This window comes from Cyanistes caeruleus, chromosome 36 (assembly GCF_971803275.1).
Source record: "Cyanistes caeruleus chromosome 36, bCyaCae1.hap1.1, whole genome shotgun sequence".
NCBI classification, from domain to species: Eukaryota; Metazoa; Chordata; class Aves; order Passeriformes; family Paridae; genus Cyanistes; species Cyanistes caeruleus.
The window spans coordinates 80084-97379 of NC_141737.1; the positions used below are offsets into that span (position 1 = coordinate 80084).

Genomic DNA, 17296 nt, shown 5'->3' on the forward strand with positions numbered 1-17296 from the left:
GGAACCGGCCACACACTGGGATCCGCGCGGTGCCGACACCGATCCCGCACCGGGCTGGCTCCAGAACCGGCACCGGTACGGCGGTGTCCGGCCCAAGCGGGGGTCCCGGACCCAGCCGCGGACCCGTCCGGACCCGCGTCGCTCCCTGCACCGGGGGGGATCCTGCGGTCCCGCACCTGAATCGGTGCCACACCTGGATCAGGTTGGACCGGACCGGGCCAGCACCGGGAGGAGCCCGATCCGGCACCGGGGGGGATCCCGATACCGCACGGGGGCGGCTCCTGCCGGGACCCCCCCTCGTTTCCCTTCGCGCGTGGCCGTGGGGACCCCCCGGGCCCCCCGCTCTGACTCAGCCCCCCCCCCCCCCCCGGATGTCTCACCGCGCCCCCCCCCGGTTCGCCCCACGCGCGTCAGCACCGGGACCCCCCGTGGGGGGCAAGGGGGGAGAAACCGGGGGGGCGGTCCCGGGGGCGTGGCCGCGGCGCGAGGGGCGGGGCGGGCATGGGGACACCCCCGTGCGCGGGGACACCCCGAGCCTGGGGACACCCCCAAGCCGGGGGACACCCCTGAGCCTCGGGGCACCCCGCACGTGGGGAGGGGGCGCGGGGGGGTCCCGGCGCTGTCCTCGCGGTCCGGGAAGCGCCGGTGGGGAGTCTGGGGGGGGGAATAAAGGGGGCGGGGGGGCCCCGCTGGCGTCAGCGGAAACCCCGGGCGGCCGCAGGGCCCCCCCGGCCCCCCCGGCCCCGCCGCGCTGCGTCAGCACCGGGACCCCCCCGGACCCCCCTCCCGCCCCCAATTCCCAGGAACCCCCCCTGGAAAAGGAGGGCCTCCCCCCCGCGCTGTCCTGCGGTCCCCCCCAGGAGCTCCGGGGCGGCTTTCGGGGCCGGGGGGGCACATTCGGTGGCCACCGCGGTCGCCCCGGGTGGCCCCGGGCGGGGGGGGCCGGGCCGGGCCGTGCGTCAGGCGGTGACGCGGGGCAGGATGTGGGGGGCGGGGGGGACACGGGGGGGACACGGGGGGGCACTCGGGGGGTGGCAGCGTCCCCAGCATCGCTCGGGAGGGAGGGGGGACCCGGGGGGCAGCGGCGGTGTGGGGTGACACGGCTGAGGGGGGTGGCACCGGAGCTGTCGCCGTCGCCGTCGTGTCCTGACGAGGGTGCACAAGGTGCCACCGTCCCTGTCACCACCGCGTCCCGCCACACGCGGACAAGGCGGCGCTGTCACCGCAGTGTCGCCGACATCGGTTTCGGGGCTTCCACAGGGAATTTGGGGGGCTCTCGGTGGGGTTCGGGACGGCTTGGGATCCAGAGGGGACTTGGGGAGAATTCTGCGGGTCCCGAGGGGATGTTTGGCGCCCGCTTTGGGGTTCTGGGAGAGTTTTAGGGTCGGTTTGGGGTTTTCTGGGGGGTTTGAAGTTAATTTTGGGACTCACGGAGAAGGGTTTAGGGCCGGTTTTGGGGTTATGGGGAGTTTTGGGGGTTTTGGGGGCAGTTTGGAGATTTAGGGGGGGATTTCGGGCTATTTTGCGGCTCCAGGGGATGGTTTTGGGCTTCTGGAGGAGTTTTAGCGGCGACTTGGGGTGGTTTTGGGGGGGTTGAGGTCGATTTTGGGGCGCCAGGGCTCGTTTTGGGGCCGATTTTGGGGTTTGGGGGGCTTTAGGACCGCGGGGGAGCCGCTGGGGAGGGGACGTGGCTAAGATTGGGGGCGTGGCCATGGAGGAGGCGTGGTCCGAGGCTTTAAGGCGCGGTTTATTTAGATCTGTTTCTGGGGCGTGGCCAAACAGCCGCGCGCTCTGATTGGCTGATTCTCTTCCCTCCGAAAACCTTCCCGCCCCGTTCCTTTTCCCATTCCGTTGTTATGATTGGCTTTCCCCCGGCGAGGCGGGAAAATATCGGCCAATGAGTGTGCTTCGTTGGGCAGAGGGGGCGGGGCTTTGCTCTGAGAGAGTTGGATTTGGGGGGGCGTTCGTGAGGGGCCGCGGTCACCCCGAGGGGACATGGTGGGGTCTGGGGTCTCTGGGGGTTCAGGGGTCACCCCGAGGGGACACGGTGGGGTCTGGGGTCTCTGGAGAGTCTGGGATCATCCTGAGGGGACATGGTGGGGTCTCTGGGGGGGTTCAGGGGTCACCCTGAGGGGACACGGTGAGGTCTGGGGTCTCTGAGGGGTTCAGGGGTCACCCTGAGGAGACACGGTGGGGTCTGGGGTCTCTGGGGGGTTCAGGGGTCACCCTGAGGGGACATGGTGGGGTCTGGGGTTTCTGAGGGGTTCAGGAGGCACTCTGAGGGGAGATGAAAAGGTCTGGGGTCTCTTTGGGGGACTGGGGAGGGGTCTGGAGTCATCCTGAGGGGTCTAGGGTCACCCCGGAGGGGTCTGGGGTCACCCCGAGTGGCCATGAAGAGCTCGGGGATCTCTATGGTGGCCCTGGGATCCCTTTGGGGGGTTCTGAGCACCCCTTGGGTGGGTCTGGGGTCACCTTTGGGGGGACCCCAGCGCCCCCCACCCTCCATCCTGCCCCCGCCGCCCCCTCCCGGGCCCAGGGGAGTCCCGGGGGTCCCAGGCCCCCCAGTTTCGAAGGGGAGGGAGGGGCTCCCCTTCCCCTCCCCCCCGATCCCGGTGACTCCAGCCCGTCCCCTCCCCCCGCCCTTCCCGGCCCCCCCACCCCGATTTCCTGGCCCGGCTCGGCCCTTCCTGCCCCCCCCGGGAAACCGGGAATTCTCCGGGAATTCGGGAATTCGGCACTGCAGAGGCCGCGGGGAGCCGGGACCGGGGTAAGGGGCGGCTTTTTGGGGGGCCTGGGGGGTGTCTGAGGGGTCCTGGGGAGGGAAAGGGAGGCTGGGGGGGGGGGAAAGGGAGGGAAAAGAAGGGGAAAGGGTGGGAAAAGGGGGGGTTTTGGTGGAAAAAGGAGGGTTGGAAGAGCCCGGGTGGAGTTTGAGGGATCCTGGGCTTTAAAAAGGGGGTTTGGGGGGAAAAAGGGGCCATAAAGGGGGACTCTGGGTGGAGTTTGAGGAGTCCTGGAGTGGAATAGTGGAAAAAGAGGTTTCTGTGAGGGTAAAAGCTGGGATTTGTTGGTTCGAGGGGTGTTGTTGTAATGTGGGGTCTCAAGAGGCCATCCCAAAATCCCCTTTTTTTGCCCCATTTCCCAGACGATGCTTCCCGAGGAGCGCAAGGAGGGCTCGCCCCGTTTTGGGAAGCTCCATTTCCCCGTGGGGCTCTGGATCAACTCCCCCAAAAAACGCCTGGCCAAGATGAGCCGCCGCTGGCCCAGTGCCGGCTCTGTCCGGTGTGACCCCAAAACTCAATCCCCCCCCAAATCCTCCCTCGGAACCCCAAATCCCCTCCCCAGATCCACCTCTTAGGGGTTTTTCCTTCTCTTTTCCCCCTTTTTTCCTCCGATTCCCCCCCAACCCTCCCCCCGCCCACATCAACCTCTTCGGGGTCCCCCCCTGCTTTTTTTCCCCTCCTTGATCCCATTTTCCCCCCATTTTTGCCCCTAAATCCCATTTTCCCGCCCCAGGTCCACCTCCTCGGACACCCCCAGCCGCGCCAGCGACCCCTCGGACCCTCGCCCCGCTGCGGCCGCGCCCCCTCCCAAACCCAAACCCCCCCGGCACAAGCGGCTGTCGCATCTCTTCCACCGCGCCAGCGCCACCAGTGCCACCAGCGCCACCAGTGCCAGCAGTGCCAGCAGCGCGGCGCCCCAGGGCGGCCGCTGGGCCAGCGAGAAGAAGCTGGCCGAGCTCCACGACCCCTCGGGGGACCTTCTGGGGTCCGGGGGCGGCGCGGCCACGAGCCCTCAGCAGCCCCCGTGCATCCTGAAGATCTTCGGGGGGGCGATCTCCAGAGGGGCCAACTACAAGAGCGTCCTGGCCACCCCCCGCTCCAGCGCCCGCCAGCTGGTGCGCGAGGCGCTGGAGCGTTACGGGCTCAATCCCGACGATTTCGGGCAATTCGCCCTCTGCGACGTGGTGGGGCGGCCCGGGGGTGGCGGCACCGCCGGGGGGGGGTGGCAGGGCGAGCACCTGCGCGAGGTGGGCGACTGGGAGCGGCCGCTGGTGCTGCAGGAGCTCTGGAAGCCCAAGGCGGGGTGGTCGCGGCGCTTCGAGATCCGCCGCAGGCAGGACCTGGAGAGAGCGGGGGACGCTGGCGACGATGGGGACAGCGCCGGTGAGTGGGGACAGTCCCCGGGGCGGTGGCGGAGAGGGTGGCGGGAGCCGGGAGTAGCCCTCGAGGTGGCGGCGGGGTCCTGTCCTCGTCGTGTCCCCGCCCCCGGAGCCGCGGGAGTGTCCTCCGTGGGGGTGACGCCGTTATTGTCACCCCCAGATCCCCCGGAACGTCCCCTGGGGTGGGGGGCATTCCCCCCGCATCCCCACGGTGCCACCATCGCGTGTCCCCCTCCCGAACGCCACCAACGTCCCCATTCTCGTCCCTCTGTCCCCTCCACCCCTTCCCCAGGGCTGCCCCCCCAACCCCGCCGCCTCCACCGGAACCGCTCCCGGGCGGCCTCGGGGGGCCCCGCGGCCCCCGCCCGCGACTCCCGCGACCCCCGGGACCCGGGCCCCGCCATGCGCCGCAGCATCAGCGACATGAACCTGAGCACTCGGCGGCGACAGCGCAAAGCTCTGAGCCTGGCGGGGGGCGACGCCGCCGCCGGGACCCCCCCCGCGGGACCCCCGGGAGCCTCGGGGACCCCCCCGGACACCGGGACCCCTCCCGGGGACGAGGGTCCCAGCCTGGAGCTGCTGTCCCAGTGCCTGATCCAGCCCCCTCAGGACCGCCCCTATTTCCTGCTGCTGCAGGGTTACGGCAAGGAGGTGAGAAAAAGGAGAAAACCCCTCAGAAGTGACCCCCCCTAAATGAGCCCTCGATCCCAGAGAAACTCCCCGAAAACGCTCCAAAAAACCCCTGACTCCGTCCACCTGTAACAATTCCTTTATTGGGGTTTCCTTTTTCTGATTTTGCACCCTAAAAAAATCTTTCCCAGGGCTTCCTTTTCCTGACGCCACCACTTCCAAAAAAAAAAAACCCCAAAATTTTTCCCAACTCCTCAAATTTTCCCACTTCGTTTTTCCCCTCCATCCCCTTCTTTGCCCCCCAAACCCCCCCTTTTTCACCCCAAATTCGCCCCCTGAACCCCCTTTTTTTCCCCCAGGACTTCGTTCTTTACGTCATGACCCGTCCCCAGCACATCTTCGGCCGCCCCGAGCGCCGGGGGGGTCCCGACAAACCGGGGGGGTGCCCCGAAACCCCCCCGCCGACCCCCGAAACCCCCGACGCTCCACAAAAATCAGATTCGGGGCCGTTTTCGGTGGTTGACACCTTCCTGAATGCCCCCGACATCCTCCCCCGCCACTGCCTCGTGCAGGCCGCCCCCGGGGGAGGGGGCGATCCCGGCGGGGACCCCCCCTCCGCCACCGTGCGGCCTTTTCGGGGCGCCCCCGCCACCCTAAACGGGTCCCCGCTGCTGCGCCGAGCGTCCCTAAACCCCGGCGACCTTCTGGGGCTGGGGGAGCACATCCTGCTGCTCTACAAAGACCCCCGGGTTGGGGAGGGGGCCAGACCCCCGTGGGTGCCGCCCCCCCGCGCCTCCCTGGGGATCCTGGGTGTTTTGGGGTGCGCGGGGTGCGGGAGGAGCCCCCGGGAGAGGCGGGACGTGCTCAGGGGGGCTCTGGAGTCCCCAAAAGCCGAGCTCCGGTACCGCCCCCAGGACGAGGGGACGCTGCTCAGGGACATCCTAAACATGGATTTGGGGGGTGGTCCCGGCGGGGACTCAGGGGAGGGGTCCCCGGGGGGGGATTCGGGGGGAGATCCCGGGGAGGATTTGGGGGCTCTGGCCCCCGCTTTCCTCCTGGGGCTGTGCCTGGACCACGCAGCTCGCGAGTTCCCGGCGGGACATTTCCCGGAGCTGCTGGGCAGGGTGGCTGCCATGCTGCGGGAGACGGTCTGGGTGAGCGGGGGGACATCGGGGGGGCATCGGGGACATCGGGGGGACATCGGGGGGATATTGGGGGTCATCGGGGGGACATCGGGGGGACATCCAGGGGCATTGGGGGGACATCGGGGGGACATCCAGGGGCATTGGGGGGACATCGGGGGGATATCGGGGGTCATCGGGGGGACATCAGGGGCATTGGGGGGACATCGGGGGTCATCGGGAGGACATCAGGGTCATCGGGGCGATATTGGGGGGACATCAGGAATAGCGGGGACATCCAGGGGGATATCGGGGACATTTGGGGGGGTGTTGGGGATGTCAGGGGGATTTGGGGGGAAGAGCAGGAAATGGGGGATATGTGGGGACATGGACAGGACGTGGTGGGGACGTGGGGGACGCTGGGGCCATACTGGGACTGAACTGGACCATACTGGGGCACTGAGGGGGACTCTCGGTCTCTCCCGGCAGGAGAAGATCAAGGAAATCGGAGAACGGCAGCCGGAGAGGTGAGAGATCCCCAAAACCACCCCAAAACCTCCCCAGAGACCCCCCCAAAACCCCTCTGGGACCCCCCCCAAGCCCCTCCCAATTTTTGGGGTCCCCCCCAGCCCCCCGGACGGGGACCCCCCCCCTGCCCTGGACCTGGCTGGGGTCACCTCGGACCTGCGGCCGCTGCTGCTCTGGCTGGCCAACGCCGTGGAGCTGCTGAACCTGGCCCAGGGCCACCTGCAGGCCATGGAGCGGGAGCTGGACATTGAAGGTGGCGCTGGGACATACTGGGATGTACTGGGGGGGCTCCTGGGGCTGTGCTGGGGCTGCTTTGGGGCCAAACTGGGGGGTTTGGGGGCATTCCTGCTGGAATTTTGGGCTGATCCTGGATTTGGGGTGGGGGAATCCGGTGGGATTTATGGCTGATCACAGATTCCGGGGCAATTCCCGTGGGATTTAGGGGTTTATCCCAAATTTAGGGTGCTGATCCTGGGGTTTGGGGCTATTCCTGTGGGATTTAGGGGTTTATCCCAGATTTTGGGGGTTTATCCTAGACTTTGGGGGCTGATCCCAGATTTTGGGGTGAATCCTGTGGGATTTAGGGCCGTGCACAGAGCTGGAGCGAGATCTGGAGAGCTGTGACGAGGCTCTGGGGGTGCTGGACGAGGTCATCATGTCCACATTCCAGCAGAGTGTCTATTACCTGACCAAGGTGACCCCAAAACCCACCTGGGCACCCTGAATCTCACCTGGGGATCCCCAAATTCACCTGGGGAAGCCCCAAAATTCACCTGGGTGCACTCCCCAAACCCCTGTAAATTCCCCGACCCCACCCCAAGCCTCCCCAAAGCCACCCAGAGACCTCTCAAACCCCTCTGAGACCCCTAAAACCCTTCCCCAACCACCCCAAATCCCCCCCAAACCCCTTTCAGACCCCTCTCTAACCCCAAGCCCCCCTCCCCAGACCCTCTACTCGGCCCTGCCGGCCCTACTGGACACCAACCCGTTTGTGGGGCCGGGGGAGCCGCGGGCGGGGCCGGACCTGGGGGGGGTCCCCGAGGGGCTGCGGCCGCCGCTGGCCGTGTTCAGGGCCGTGCTGGGGCTCACCCGGGACTGTCACCTGCACCCCGACCTGGTGTCCCAAACCTTCGGCTACCTGTTCTTCTTCTCCAACGCCTCGCTCTTCAACACCCTCATGGAGAAAGGTGAGGGGCTTGGGGGGATTTGGGGGGATTTCGGGTGGTTTGGGGGTCCCTGGGGGGGGTCAATGGCAGGATTTGATTTTGGGGTGACCCCAGGGGGTCCCAGCCCCGCCCCCTCCCCTCTCCCCCCGCTCCTGTTTCCTGCCTTTGTCCCCAAGTGGGAACTGCCGGAAGCGGCGACATCCGCAGGCAGGAGAGAGTCCCGAGAAACCCCAAATCGTCCCGAAATCATCCCAAAAGTTAAAAGTCACCCTCTCCCCAACAAAGAAACCAGCGAAAAATTAAAAAAAAACCCAGTAAACAAAAAACACCACAAGAATCGCTCCCGCAATAAAAAAAATCCTCCAGAAATGCAAGAAAACCAATTAAAATAACCTTAAAAAAATAATTTTAAAATCCACCCCCAAAACCTGAAAAATCCCTTTCGAAAATAAAATTTAAAAAAAAAAAAATCCCACAAAATTGCAACAAAATAGCAAAAAAAAAAAAGTTTTAGAAATAAAAAAAAAACTCACAAAAAAAATCCACAAAAAAAATCCGAAAGAACCTCCCCAAATATTCAGGATGTTTCCGCCCCCCGCAGGCAGCGCAGGCCCGTTCTTCCAGTGGTGGGTGGGGGTCCGGGTCCGCACCAACCTGGACCTGGTGCTGGACGGGCTGGGGGCGCTCGGCCTCGGGGACATCGCCGGCGACTTCTTCCGCAAGCTCTCGGCCACCGCCAACCTCCTGTGCACCCCCCGCGGCTGCCTAGAGCAGGTGGGGACACCTGGGGACAAACCTGGGGACACCCGGGGACACCTGGGGACAAACCTGGGGACACCCGGGGACACCTGGGGACAAACCTGGGGACACCCGGGGACAAACCTGGGGACACCTGGGGACAAACCTAGGGACACCCGGGGACACTTGGGGACACCCGGGGACAGCTGGGGACACTTGTGGACACACCTGGGGACACCCGGGGACACTTGAGGACACCTGGGGACACCTGGGGACATCGGGGACACACCTGGGGGGTGACAGCGAGTGGGACAGCAGCCGGCGGGGGTGTCCGGGCCGGCTGCCAGCGCGTCCTCAGCGTGTCCCCCGCTGTCCCCAAGGCCACCTGGTCGCGGCTCCGCGCGGAGTTCCCGGCGCTGTCGCCGGCGCAGCTGCACCACGTGCTCCGCCACTACCGGCTGGGGAGGGGCCGCGCCGCGCCCCCCGCCTGGAGCCCCCCGCCCGAGGAGAGCGCCGAGGCGGCGGCCGGTGCGTGTCCCCCCTGTCACCCCCTGTGTCCCCCCTGTCACCCCCTATGTCACCCCTGTCACTCCCTGTGTCACCCCCGTGTCACCCCCTATGTCACCTCTGTCACCCCCTGTGTCCCCCCTGTCACCCCCTATGTCACCCCTGTCACTCCCTGTGTCACCCCCTGTGTCACCCCCCGTGTCCCCCCCGCGCCCCCACGGGTGGCGCCCCCTTCCCTGACCCCCCTCTTGTGTCCCCAGTGTTCCTCTGACGTCCCCACTGTCCCCCCCGTGTCCCCAAATGTCCCCCAGACCCTCCTGATGTTCCCAAATTCCCCCAAACCCCCTGCCCTCCCAATGTCCCCCGTGTCCCCCCCAATGTCCCCAATGTCCCCCGTGTCCCCCCCAATGTCCCCAATGTCCCCAATGTCGCCGCTGTCCCCCCAGGTGACATTTTCGAGAGTTTCTCGGAGCACCCCCCGCTCCTGCTGCCCACCCGGGGCTTCCGCCTGCGCCTGGGGGTCCCGGTCGGGGCGGGGGGGCTCCTGCGCCCCCTCCTCAAAATCCGCCGCCGCCTCTGGGAGCTGGAGGAGGGGGGCGCGGACCCCTGAGAGCTCCCCCCAATCCCCGGAGCCGCCCCCAAGTCGTCGGGGATCCCCCGCACCCCCCGAAATCTCCGCCGGGGGTGCGGGGGGGGTTCCCAGAGGTGGGGAGGGGTCTCCGTGTGTGTCCCCCTCCCTCAAATAAAGCTGTGAGGGTGACATCGGTGTGGGACCCTGGGGGGGGGGCCGGGGGGGATTTGGGGGGCGGCAGGACCCGGGTTTAGCGACAGGACCCCCCCCTCAAATTCCTTCCAACCCCTCCGAGACCCCCCAAACCCCTCGGGACCCCTCCCCAAATAACCCGAGGCACGGGGGGGTCACGACTCCTTTATTTGGGAGGGGTCCTGCCGGTCCCGGGGGTCCCGGCGCCGGAAGCAGAACCTGGGGCGGGGCCAGAGCTTAGACAGACAAGCCCCGCCCCAAATGGGCGTGGTCTCCTTCCCCTGCGCCCCAAAACCGCTCCGGAACCCCTCAAATCCCCCCAGAACTCCACAAATCCCCCCAGAACCTCCCAAAATCCCCCCAGAACCCCCCCAAATCCTCCCGGGAACCCCCAAATCCTCCCGGGACCCCCCAAATCACCGCAGAACTCCACAAATCCCCCCAGAACCTCCCAAAATCCTCCCGGGATCCCCAAATCCTCCCGGGACCCCCCAAATCCCCCCAGAACTCCACAAATCCCCCCAGAACCTCCCAAAATCCCCCCAGAGCCCCACCAAATCCTCCCGGGAACCCCCAAATCCTCCCGGGAACCCCCCCCAAATCCTCCCGGGACCCCCCAAATCACCGCAGAACTCCACAAATCCCCCCAGAACCTCCCAAAATCCTCCCGGGATCCCCAAATCCTCCCGGGACCCCCCCAAATCCCCCCAGAACCCCCCCAAATCCTCCCGGGACTCCCGAGAATCCCCCCGGCCGTACCAAGCGATGCCCGCAGCCACCAGCACTGTCGCGATAATCATGACGACGATAGCGGCGACAGCGGCCGGGGGGAGCCCCCCGGGGGGGGTCGGGGCGAGGGGCGGGGCCTGTCCCGGGACCCTCGGGCGGGGCACAACTGCGGGGGGAGGGGCGGCGTTAATTTGGGGAGGGGGCTGCGATCGGGGGGCAGCGGGGGCCGCGTTTGGGGGGCTCGGGGGGATTTGGCGGGTCCCCGTTCCCCAGCTCCCTTCGGGCACATCTGGGGCGATTTTGGGGCGGGGTCCCTGGGACATTTTTGGGGCGGGGTCCCTGGGACATTTTTGGGGATATTTTGGGGGTATTTAGGCGGATTTTGGGGGGTATTTTGGAGCTATTTAGGGGATATATATACGGTATTTTGAGGATATTTTGGGGACATCTTTGAGGACATCTTTGGGGGGTATTTAGGGGCTATTACCGGGTATTTCAGGGATATTTGGGGGATGTTTTGGGGGTCGTAGTGCGCACCGGTGACGTTGAAGAGCAGCTCCGAGCCCACCTGCCCGCCGGGGCCCCGCATCTGGCACCGGTAGCGCCCGCCCGCCGCCGCCGCCGCCTCCTTCCACACCAGCACCGGGTCGGGGCCGCTCCGCAGGAGCCGCTCCGCGAGCGGGGGGCGCGGGGGCTCCCCCGCAGCCGCCCCCCGACTTTGGGGAGGGCGCCTGTGGGGCTCCGGACCCCTCCCGGACGATGCCGGGCCCTGGAAGGGCGGGATAAAAGGGGTTCCGGAGGGTCATTTGGGGGTGTTTTGGGGTAGGGGCGGTCCGGGAGGAGGTCCCGGCCGGAATTTGGGGAGGGGGCTCGCGGTTACCCGGTAGAAGCTGTAGGTCTTGGCGCCGTGGGACGCCCCGTGCCAGGGCAGGGCGCAGTCCAGCACCAGGTCCTGCCCTTCCTCTACCCACAGCTGCCGCTCTGGGGGGGGAAAGAGGGGTTAAACCCCCTCCCCAAATTCCCCCCGTGGCTCCCCCAACCCCCGGGGTAACCCCCGGCATCCCCCTCCCCAATTTAGGAGCTCCGGGACGCCCCAGAATTGCCCCTCTGGGATCTCTCCCCGCCCCGAAATAGCCCCCAGAACCCCTCAGACCCCTCCCCAAAACCCTTCGGAGCCCCCCAAGCCCCCTGAGACCCCCAGACCCCCCTTACCCCCGCAATCCATCCCCCTGTTGCAGGCGAAGTGGGTGAGGTTGCAGAAGATGCACTCGATCCACAACACCTCCATCCGCCCTGAGGGGATTTTGGGGGTCACCTGGGGGGGTCCGGAACCCCAAAGCCCCCCCAGATCCCCCCGACCCTGCTTACCGCATTTATTGGGGCAATAAACTGCAAAAAAAGGGGAAAAAAACGGGGTTAGAAGGGGAGTTTGGGGGGTGGGATTTGGCTTCAAGGGGTCCCAGGATGGGGTTTGGGGAGTCCAGGGGGTCTCAGAGGGGAATTTGGGGAGGATTTAGGGGGGTTCCAAGGGCGAATTTAGGGAGGGATTTTGGGGTCTCCCGGAGCCCACCCTGGCTCTGGAAACGCTTCATGATCCGCTCAAAGTCCTCCTTGATCTCCCGCATGGCCCAGAGCATCTCCTGGTAGATCTTCTGGTCTGGGTGAGGAATTTGGGACATTTTGGGGGCATTCTGGGGGGTCTGGGGGATTGGGAAGGGGTTCCCCCGAGGCGATTCCCTCCGCTGGGATTAACTCCCCAATTAATGGCATTGGGGTCTGGAGTTAATGAGACCGAAAATATCCCAAAAAATGAGATAAAAATCCCCAAAAAGGACCCCAAAAATCCCAGTAAGAGACCAAATAAACCTGCAATTAACCTCACTAAGCTCCAGAATTAATGATCCAATTAGCCCCAATAAAAACGAATTAAACCCCAAGAAATCCCCCAAAATGACCCAATAAAACCCCATTAAATTATCTGACTAATCCAAATTAACCCCATTATGTCCCAGGGGGATTTTGGGGTGGATTTTTTGGGGTCACCTTGAATATCCTGGGCCATGACCCGAGCCAGTGTCCGGCGGAACTGGAGGGAGGCTTCGTCCAGGGTAGATTGGTCTGGGGGGGACGGGGGAGTCACGAAGAGCCCCCGGGGTGGGGGGACCCCCCAAAATTCCCCAAATCCCTGCCCCAAATCCCATTCCCAGCCCCCTCTCCCCCCCAGTCCGGGTTTTGGGATGAATTTGGGGGGATCCAGAAGGATCTGGAGGGTTTTGGGGAGGTTCAGGAGGGAATTTGGGGGGGAACCGGGGGAGGGAATTTGTGAGGGTGGGGAGGTTTTGGGATCCCGGGGGAGGTTTGGGGTTTTCAGGGCGGGTCAGAGGGGATCCGGGGAGGGGTCCGCACTGACCGATGACCCCCGTGAGGATTTGGGGGGGATCTGCGGGATCGCCAGGGTCCCAGCGGGGGAATTTGGGAGGTTTCGGGGTCCCGGGGGATTGAGGGATTTGGGGTTTTCAGCCGGGTCAAAGGGGATCCGGGGAGGGGTCTGCACTGACCGATGACCCCCATGAAGCTCTGGGGGTCCCTGGGCAGGCGCGCGAGCCCCAGGACCCCCCTGAGCACCAGGGTGCCGAGGCGGCCGCGCATGGCGGGCTCGTGGGGCATGGCCCGCGCCAGGAACGGCCCCAGCAGCTCCCCCAGCGCCGCGCCCGCCGCGGGGTCGCACAGGACGCACCCCGAGACCCCCCCGGGGCCCCCCGGGACCCCCGCCCCGAGCCACAGAGCCCCGAGCAGCGCCCAGAGCAGCGCCCGACGCATCCCGGACCGACGGCTTGCGGGGCTTTGGGGGTTCCGGGGGCGGCTCGGGGAGGGGTTGGGGCCGGTAACGGCCGGGGGAGCCCCGGTAACGGCGGGGGGGGGGGGGGCGAGGCGGGTCCGAGGAGTCGGGAGAGGTGCCGGAGGGGTCCGGGGGGTCTCTGGGGTCGGTAACGGTGGGAGAAACCCCGGTGTCGGTGATTTCGGGGGCTACGGGGAGGTTTAGGGGGTTCGAGGGTCCAGAAGGGGATTTGGGGTCAGGAATTTGGGGGTGTGTGGGGTCGGTAAAGGGCGGAGAAACCCCGATTTCGGTGAATAACGGCCAATGTGGATGACTGGGGTCTCGGGGGTCCTGGAGAGGATCCTGGAGGGGTTTGGGGTCGGTAACGGCCCGGCCCTACCCGGTAACGGGGATTATTTTGGGGAGAAATGGTGGATTTTGGGCGAATTTTGGGGTCGATCCCGGCGCCCCCTCACGCCAAGCCCCGCCTCCTCGGCCTCTGATTGGCCGGAGCTCAGCGGCGCCTCCCGATTGGCTGATAGCGGGGGCGTGGGTGCGACCCGCGAGCGCCGACGGTTCCGATTGGCCGGCGGGGCCTTTGGGAGCGCTGATTGGCTGCGGCGGCGGGCGGGGGCGGGCTCGCGGTCACGTGACGCGGGTGTCTCGCGGAACGCGCGCGGAGCGGCCGCAGGTGGGTGCGGGAGGGGGGGGTCGGGGGGGGATAGAGTCACGTGCGTGGCGGGACCGGGGGTCACGTGACCCCGGCCAGGTGTCCCCGCGTGTTCCACGTGCCCGCCAGCAGTCCCCACGTGTCACGTGACCCCCGTGACCTTCCCTGGGTGTCCCGTGACCCCCGTGACCTCCCCCAGGTGCCCTCCAGGTGTGACACGGCGGGGCCACGTGACTAACCCTAACCCTAACCCTGAAGTGTCCCAGGTGTCCGCAGCTGTGTCCAGGTGTGCACAGGTGTCTCTGAAGTGTCCCAGGTGTCCCCAGCTGTGTCCACACGTGTCCCCAGCTGTGTCCAGGTGTGCACAGGTGTCTCCAGGTGTCTCCAGGTGCCCCCATGGCCGCCGCTCGCCTGGGCCGGCCCCTGCCGGGCTCCTCGGTGCTGTTCTTGTGCGACCTCCAGGAGCGGTTCCGGAGCTCCATCGCCGCCTTCCCTCAGATCGTGGCCGTGGCCGCGCGGATGCTCCAGGTGGGCACACCAAAAACACCCCAAAAACGCCCCAAATGCGCCCAGACAAACACCGAAATCCGCCCCAAAACAAACCCCAAACACTCGCAAAATCCTCTCCGAAACCCTCCCCAAAATGCCCCAAAAACCCTCCCTAAACACCCACAACTTCCTCTCCTAAGAACCCCAAAATCCTCCCCAAAACACCCCTCAAAAATACCCCAAACACACCCAAAAGTTACCTCTCAATTCTCCCCAAACATCCCTCACAAAAAAACCCCAAAAACCCTCCGTGAGAAACCCCCAAAAACCCCTTCCAAAACCTCCCAAAAGTGCCCCCAAAACCCCTAAAAACCACCCAAAAAACCCTCCCCAAACCCCTGAACGTCCCCCGCTTAGGGCTGCCGGATTTTGGGGGTGCCCGTGCTGGTGACAGAGCAGCGCCCGGATATTTTGGGGCCCACGGTGCCGGAACTGGGGGCGCAGGACCTGCCCCGGATCCCCAAAACCGCCTTCAGCATGGTGGGGGCGGCCGCGCCCCTCCTGGGGGACCCCAAAATCCGCTCCGTGCTCCTCTGCGGCATCGAGGCGCAGGCCTGCATCCTGGTGAGGGCACCCCGAAAATCGGGGGGTGGTCTGGGGGCTCCTGGGGGGAGATTTGGGGAGGGAACCCCAAAGTCAGGTGGTTTTGGGGGGGTTCTAGAAGGAGTTTTGGGCAGGGAGCTGAAATTTGGGGGGGGTTGTGGATGGTTTGGGTGGTCCTGGGGGGGGGTTTTGGGGAGGGAACCCCAAATTTTTGGGATGGGGAATGGGAGGGACCGCGGGATCCTCCAGAAAACCCCCGGATTCACCCCAAAATCTGTGGGAACCCCCAAAGCAAACGACGCTGGACCTGCTGGAGCGGGGGCTGGACGTGCACGTGGTGGCCGACGCCGTCTCCTCCCGCAGGTTTGGGGCGATTTTGGGGCATTTTGGGAGTTTTGGGGTCTTGGGGGGCGTTGGGAGGGGTCTGGGGGGAGTTCTGGGGGTGATTTTGGGCGAGGCTCTCAAGTGTGTTTGGGGAGGGTCCCAGGGGGTCTCTGGTGTATTTTGGGGGGGTCCCAGGTGTGTTTTGGGGAGGTCTCAGGTGTAATTTGGGGGCGGTCCCAGCCAGGGGGAGTGGGCGGGGTTTGGGGGTCCCAGGTGTGTTTTGGGGAGGTCTGAGGTGTAATTTGGGGAGGGGTCCCAGCCAGGGGGAGCGGGCTCTGGCCCTCGCCCGCATGCGCCAGGCCGGGGCCTTCCTGAGCACCTGCGAGAGCGTCCTGCTGCTGCTGCTGCGCGACGCCGCCCACCCCAAATTCCGACAGGTGAGTGGCCACGCCTGCCCGGGCCACGCCCCAGCCCCGCCCTGTCCCCACCTGGGCAGCCCCACCCCAAAGTGAGGCGGGTGACGTTACCCGCGCTCACCTGAGCGGCCCCAGCTGCCTTCGCACAGGTGAGGTCACGCCCACCGACCACACCCTGTTAGGGCACGCCCATTGCTGCCTGGTTATTGGGTTAATTAGGGGTTAATAAAGGGGTGGTTAATTAGAGGTGTGCTAATTAGGGTTAATTGAGGGCTACTGAACTCACAAATGAGGTTTAATGGGGGTTAATTAGCTTGTTAGGGTTAATTAGCCTTTTGCTAATGGGTTGATGAAGATTTAATGAGGGTTAATTAGGACTAATTAGCTTTAATTATCCCCTCCAGATCCTGCCACTGATCAAGGAGCCCCCGCCGGACACAGGGCTGATTCTGGGGGGGCCCCTGGGTGTGCTGGGGGGGCTCTGAGACCCCTCAAGTCCCTTAGAATCAACCCAAAAATCCTCCTCAGCCTGGTGGGGGTCTGAGGTCCCCAAGTCCCCCTGAAAATTCCCTCCAAATTAACCCCAAAATCTCCTGAAAATCCCCCAAAATTGTGCCTGGTCTGGGGAGTCTCAGAGCCCCCAAATCCCCCCAATATGGGGGGTCTATAAACGCTGCCCCCCTTCCCCGACTGCGTCTCTGGGCTTTGGTTTGGGGGGGGTCCCTGGGGGAATTTGGGGGTCCCCGGAGGGGGGTGTGTCTCCCTTAGCCCCGCCCCAGTGATTGACAGCGCGACCCCGCCCCTCAGAGCCGCATTAACCACGCCCCTCCGAAACGATTGACAGCTGTCTCCCGTGGCCACGCCCCCGATGTTTGATTGACACCTCGTCCCTGCCTCTTCCCCCTTTTCTTAATGAACCCCCCCGTGGGAGTGGGCGCTGGCCACGCCCCCCACGCCCCCATTGGCTGCGCTCAGCCAATCAGCGCCCGCCTCTCGCCCCCCCATTGAGCCCCCCCCCGAGCCGCTCCGTCCTGCGGGGGCTTCGCGCCGGCACCGCGACCCCCGGACCCCCCCAAACCCCCCCCCGAAACCCCCCGGGACCCCCGAATCCCCCCCGGGATCCCCGGGTGCTCCCCGGGATCCCCAAACCCCCCCCGGGAACCTCCAGGACCCCCCGGATCCCCCAAATTCCCTCCCAGACCACCCCTGCCCCCCCCCCCGGGACCCCCCGGATCCCCCCCCGGACCCTTCCCGGGCCCCCCCGTTCGTCCCCGGTGAGTGACAGCGGTGGCGTTTGGGGGGCGCGGTTGCCATGGGAACGGGGCCGGGGAGCGGGGACAGCGACGGGGAGGGTGGCAGCGATGGCGGGGGGGGGGGCGACAGCGAGTGTGGCACCGACAGGTGGGTGACAGCGACACCGGGAGGGGGTGACAGCGAGTGTGGCACCGGGAGGGTGGCAGCGGTGGCAGGGGGGTGATAGCGACACCGGGAGGGGGTGACAGCGAGTGTGGCACCGGGAGGGGGGTGACAGCGAGTGTGGCACCGGGAGGGTGGCAGCGGTGGCAGGGGGGTGATAGCGACACCGGGAGGGGGTGACAGCGAGTGTGGCACCGGGAGGGTGGCAGCGGTGGCGAG

The 17296-nt window shown here is 65.8% G+C and overlaps 3 protein-coding genes across 9 annotated transcripts; 2 read left to right on the plus strand and 1 right to left on the minus strand.

Annotated features, from left to right (window-relative positions):
* Positions 1 to 2644: 2644 nt before the first annotated feature.
* Positions 2645 to 9609, plus strand: RASIP1 (Ras interacting protein 1). 2 transcript variants are annotated; one of them, XM_086871603.1, is made up of 12 exons: positions 2647 to 2767; positions 3143 to 3279; positions 3514 to 4163; positions 4452 to 4810; positions 5149 to 5943; positions 6400 to 6437; positions 6540 to 6691; positions 7023 to 7132; positions 7385 to 7625; positions 8206 to 8378; positions 8723 to 8870; positions 9296 to 9609. In XM_086871603.1, the coding sequence occupies exons 2-12, from the start codon at positions 3146 to 3148 to the stop codon at positions 9457 to 9459; spliced, it is 2964 nt and encodes a 987-aa protein (XP_086727729.1). In that variant the 5' UTR covers positions 2647 to 2767; positions 3143 to 3145; the 3' UTR covers positions 9460 to 9609. The 2 variants fall into 2 exon arrangements, with proteins under 2 accessions (XP_086727730.1, XP_086727729.1); XM_086871604.1 differs by lacking the exons at positions 7385 to 7625; positions 9296 to 9609 and having other exon boundaries at positions 2645 to 2767; positions 8723 to 8858.
* Positions 9610 to 9761: 152 nt separating this feature from the next.
* On the minus strand, positions 9762 to 13161 carry IZUMO1 (izumo sperm-oocyte fusion 1). Its single transcript, XM_086871535.1, has 9 exons — positions 12900 to 13161; positions 12385 to 12459; positions 11912 to 11998; positions 11710 to 11730; positions 11554 to 11634; positions 11222 to 11322; positions 10879 to 11110; positions 10372 to 10507; positions 9762 to 9831 (listed from the first exon to the last, which is right to left on the minus strand). Exons 1-9 carry the CDS (start codon positions 13159 to 13161, stop codon positions 9768 to 9770), a joined length of 1059 nt encoding a protein of 352 aa, XP_086727661.1. The 3' UTR covers positions 9762 to 9767.
* A 96-nt stretch (positions 13162 to 13257) lies between these two features.
* Positions 13258 to 16351, plus strand: ISOC2 (isochorismatase domain containing 2). 6 transcript variants are annotated; one of them, XM_086871523.1, is made up of 6 exons: positions 13258 to 13324; positions 14088 to 14357; positions 14736 to 14942; positions 15214 to 15284; positions 15565 to 15682; positions 16066 to 16351. In XM_086871523.1, the coding sequence occupies exons 2-6, from the start codon at positions 14226 to 14228 to the stop codon at positions 16144 to 16146; spliced, it is 609 nt and encodes a 202-aa protein (XP_086727649.1). In that variant the 5' UTR covers positions 13258 to 13324; positions 14088 to 14225; the 3' UTR covers positions 16147 to 16351. The 6 variants fall into 6 exon arrangements, with proteins under 6 accessions (XP_086727649.1, XP_086727651.1, XP_086727650.1 ...); XM_086871525.1 differs by having other exon boundaries at positions 13267 to 13324; positions 14106 to 14357; XM_086871524.1 differs by having other exon boundaries at positions 13277 to 13295.
* Positions 16352 to 17296: the final 945 nt, after the last annotated feature.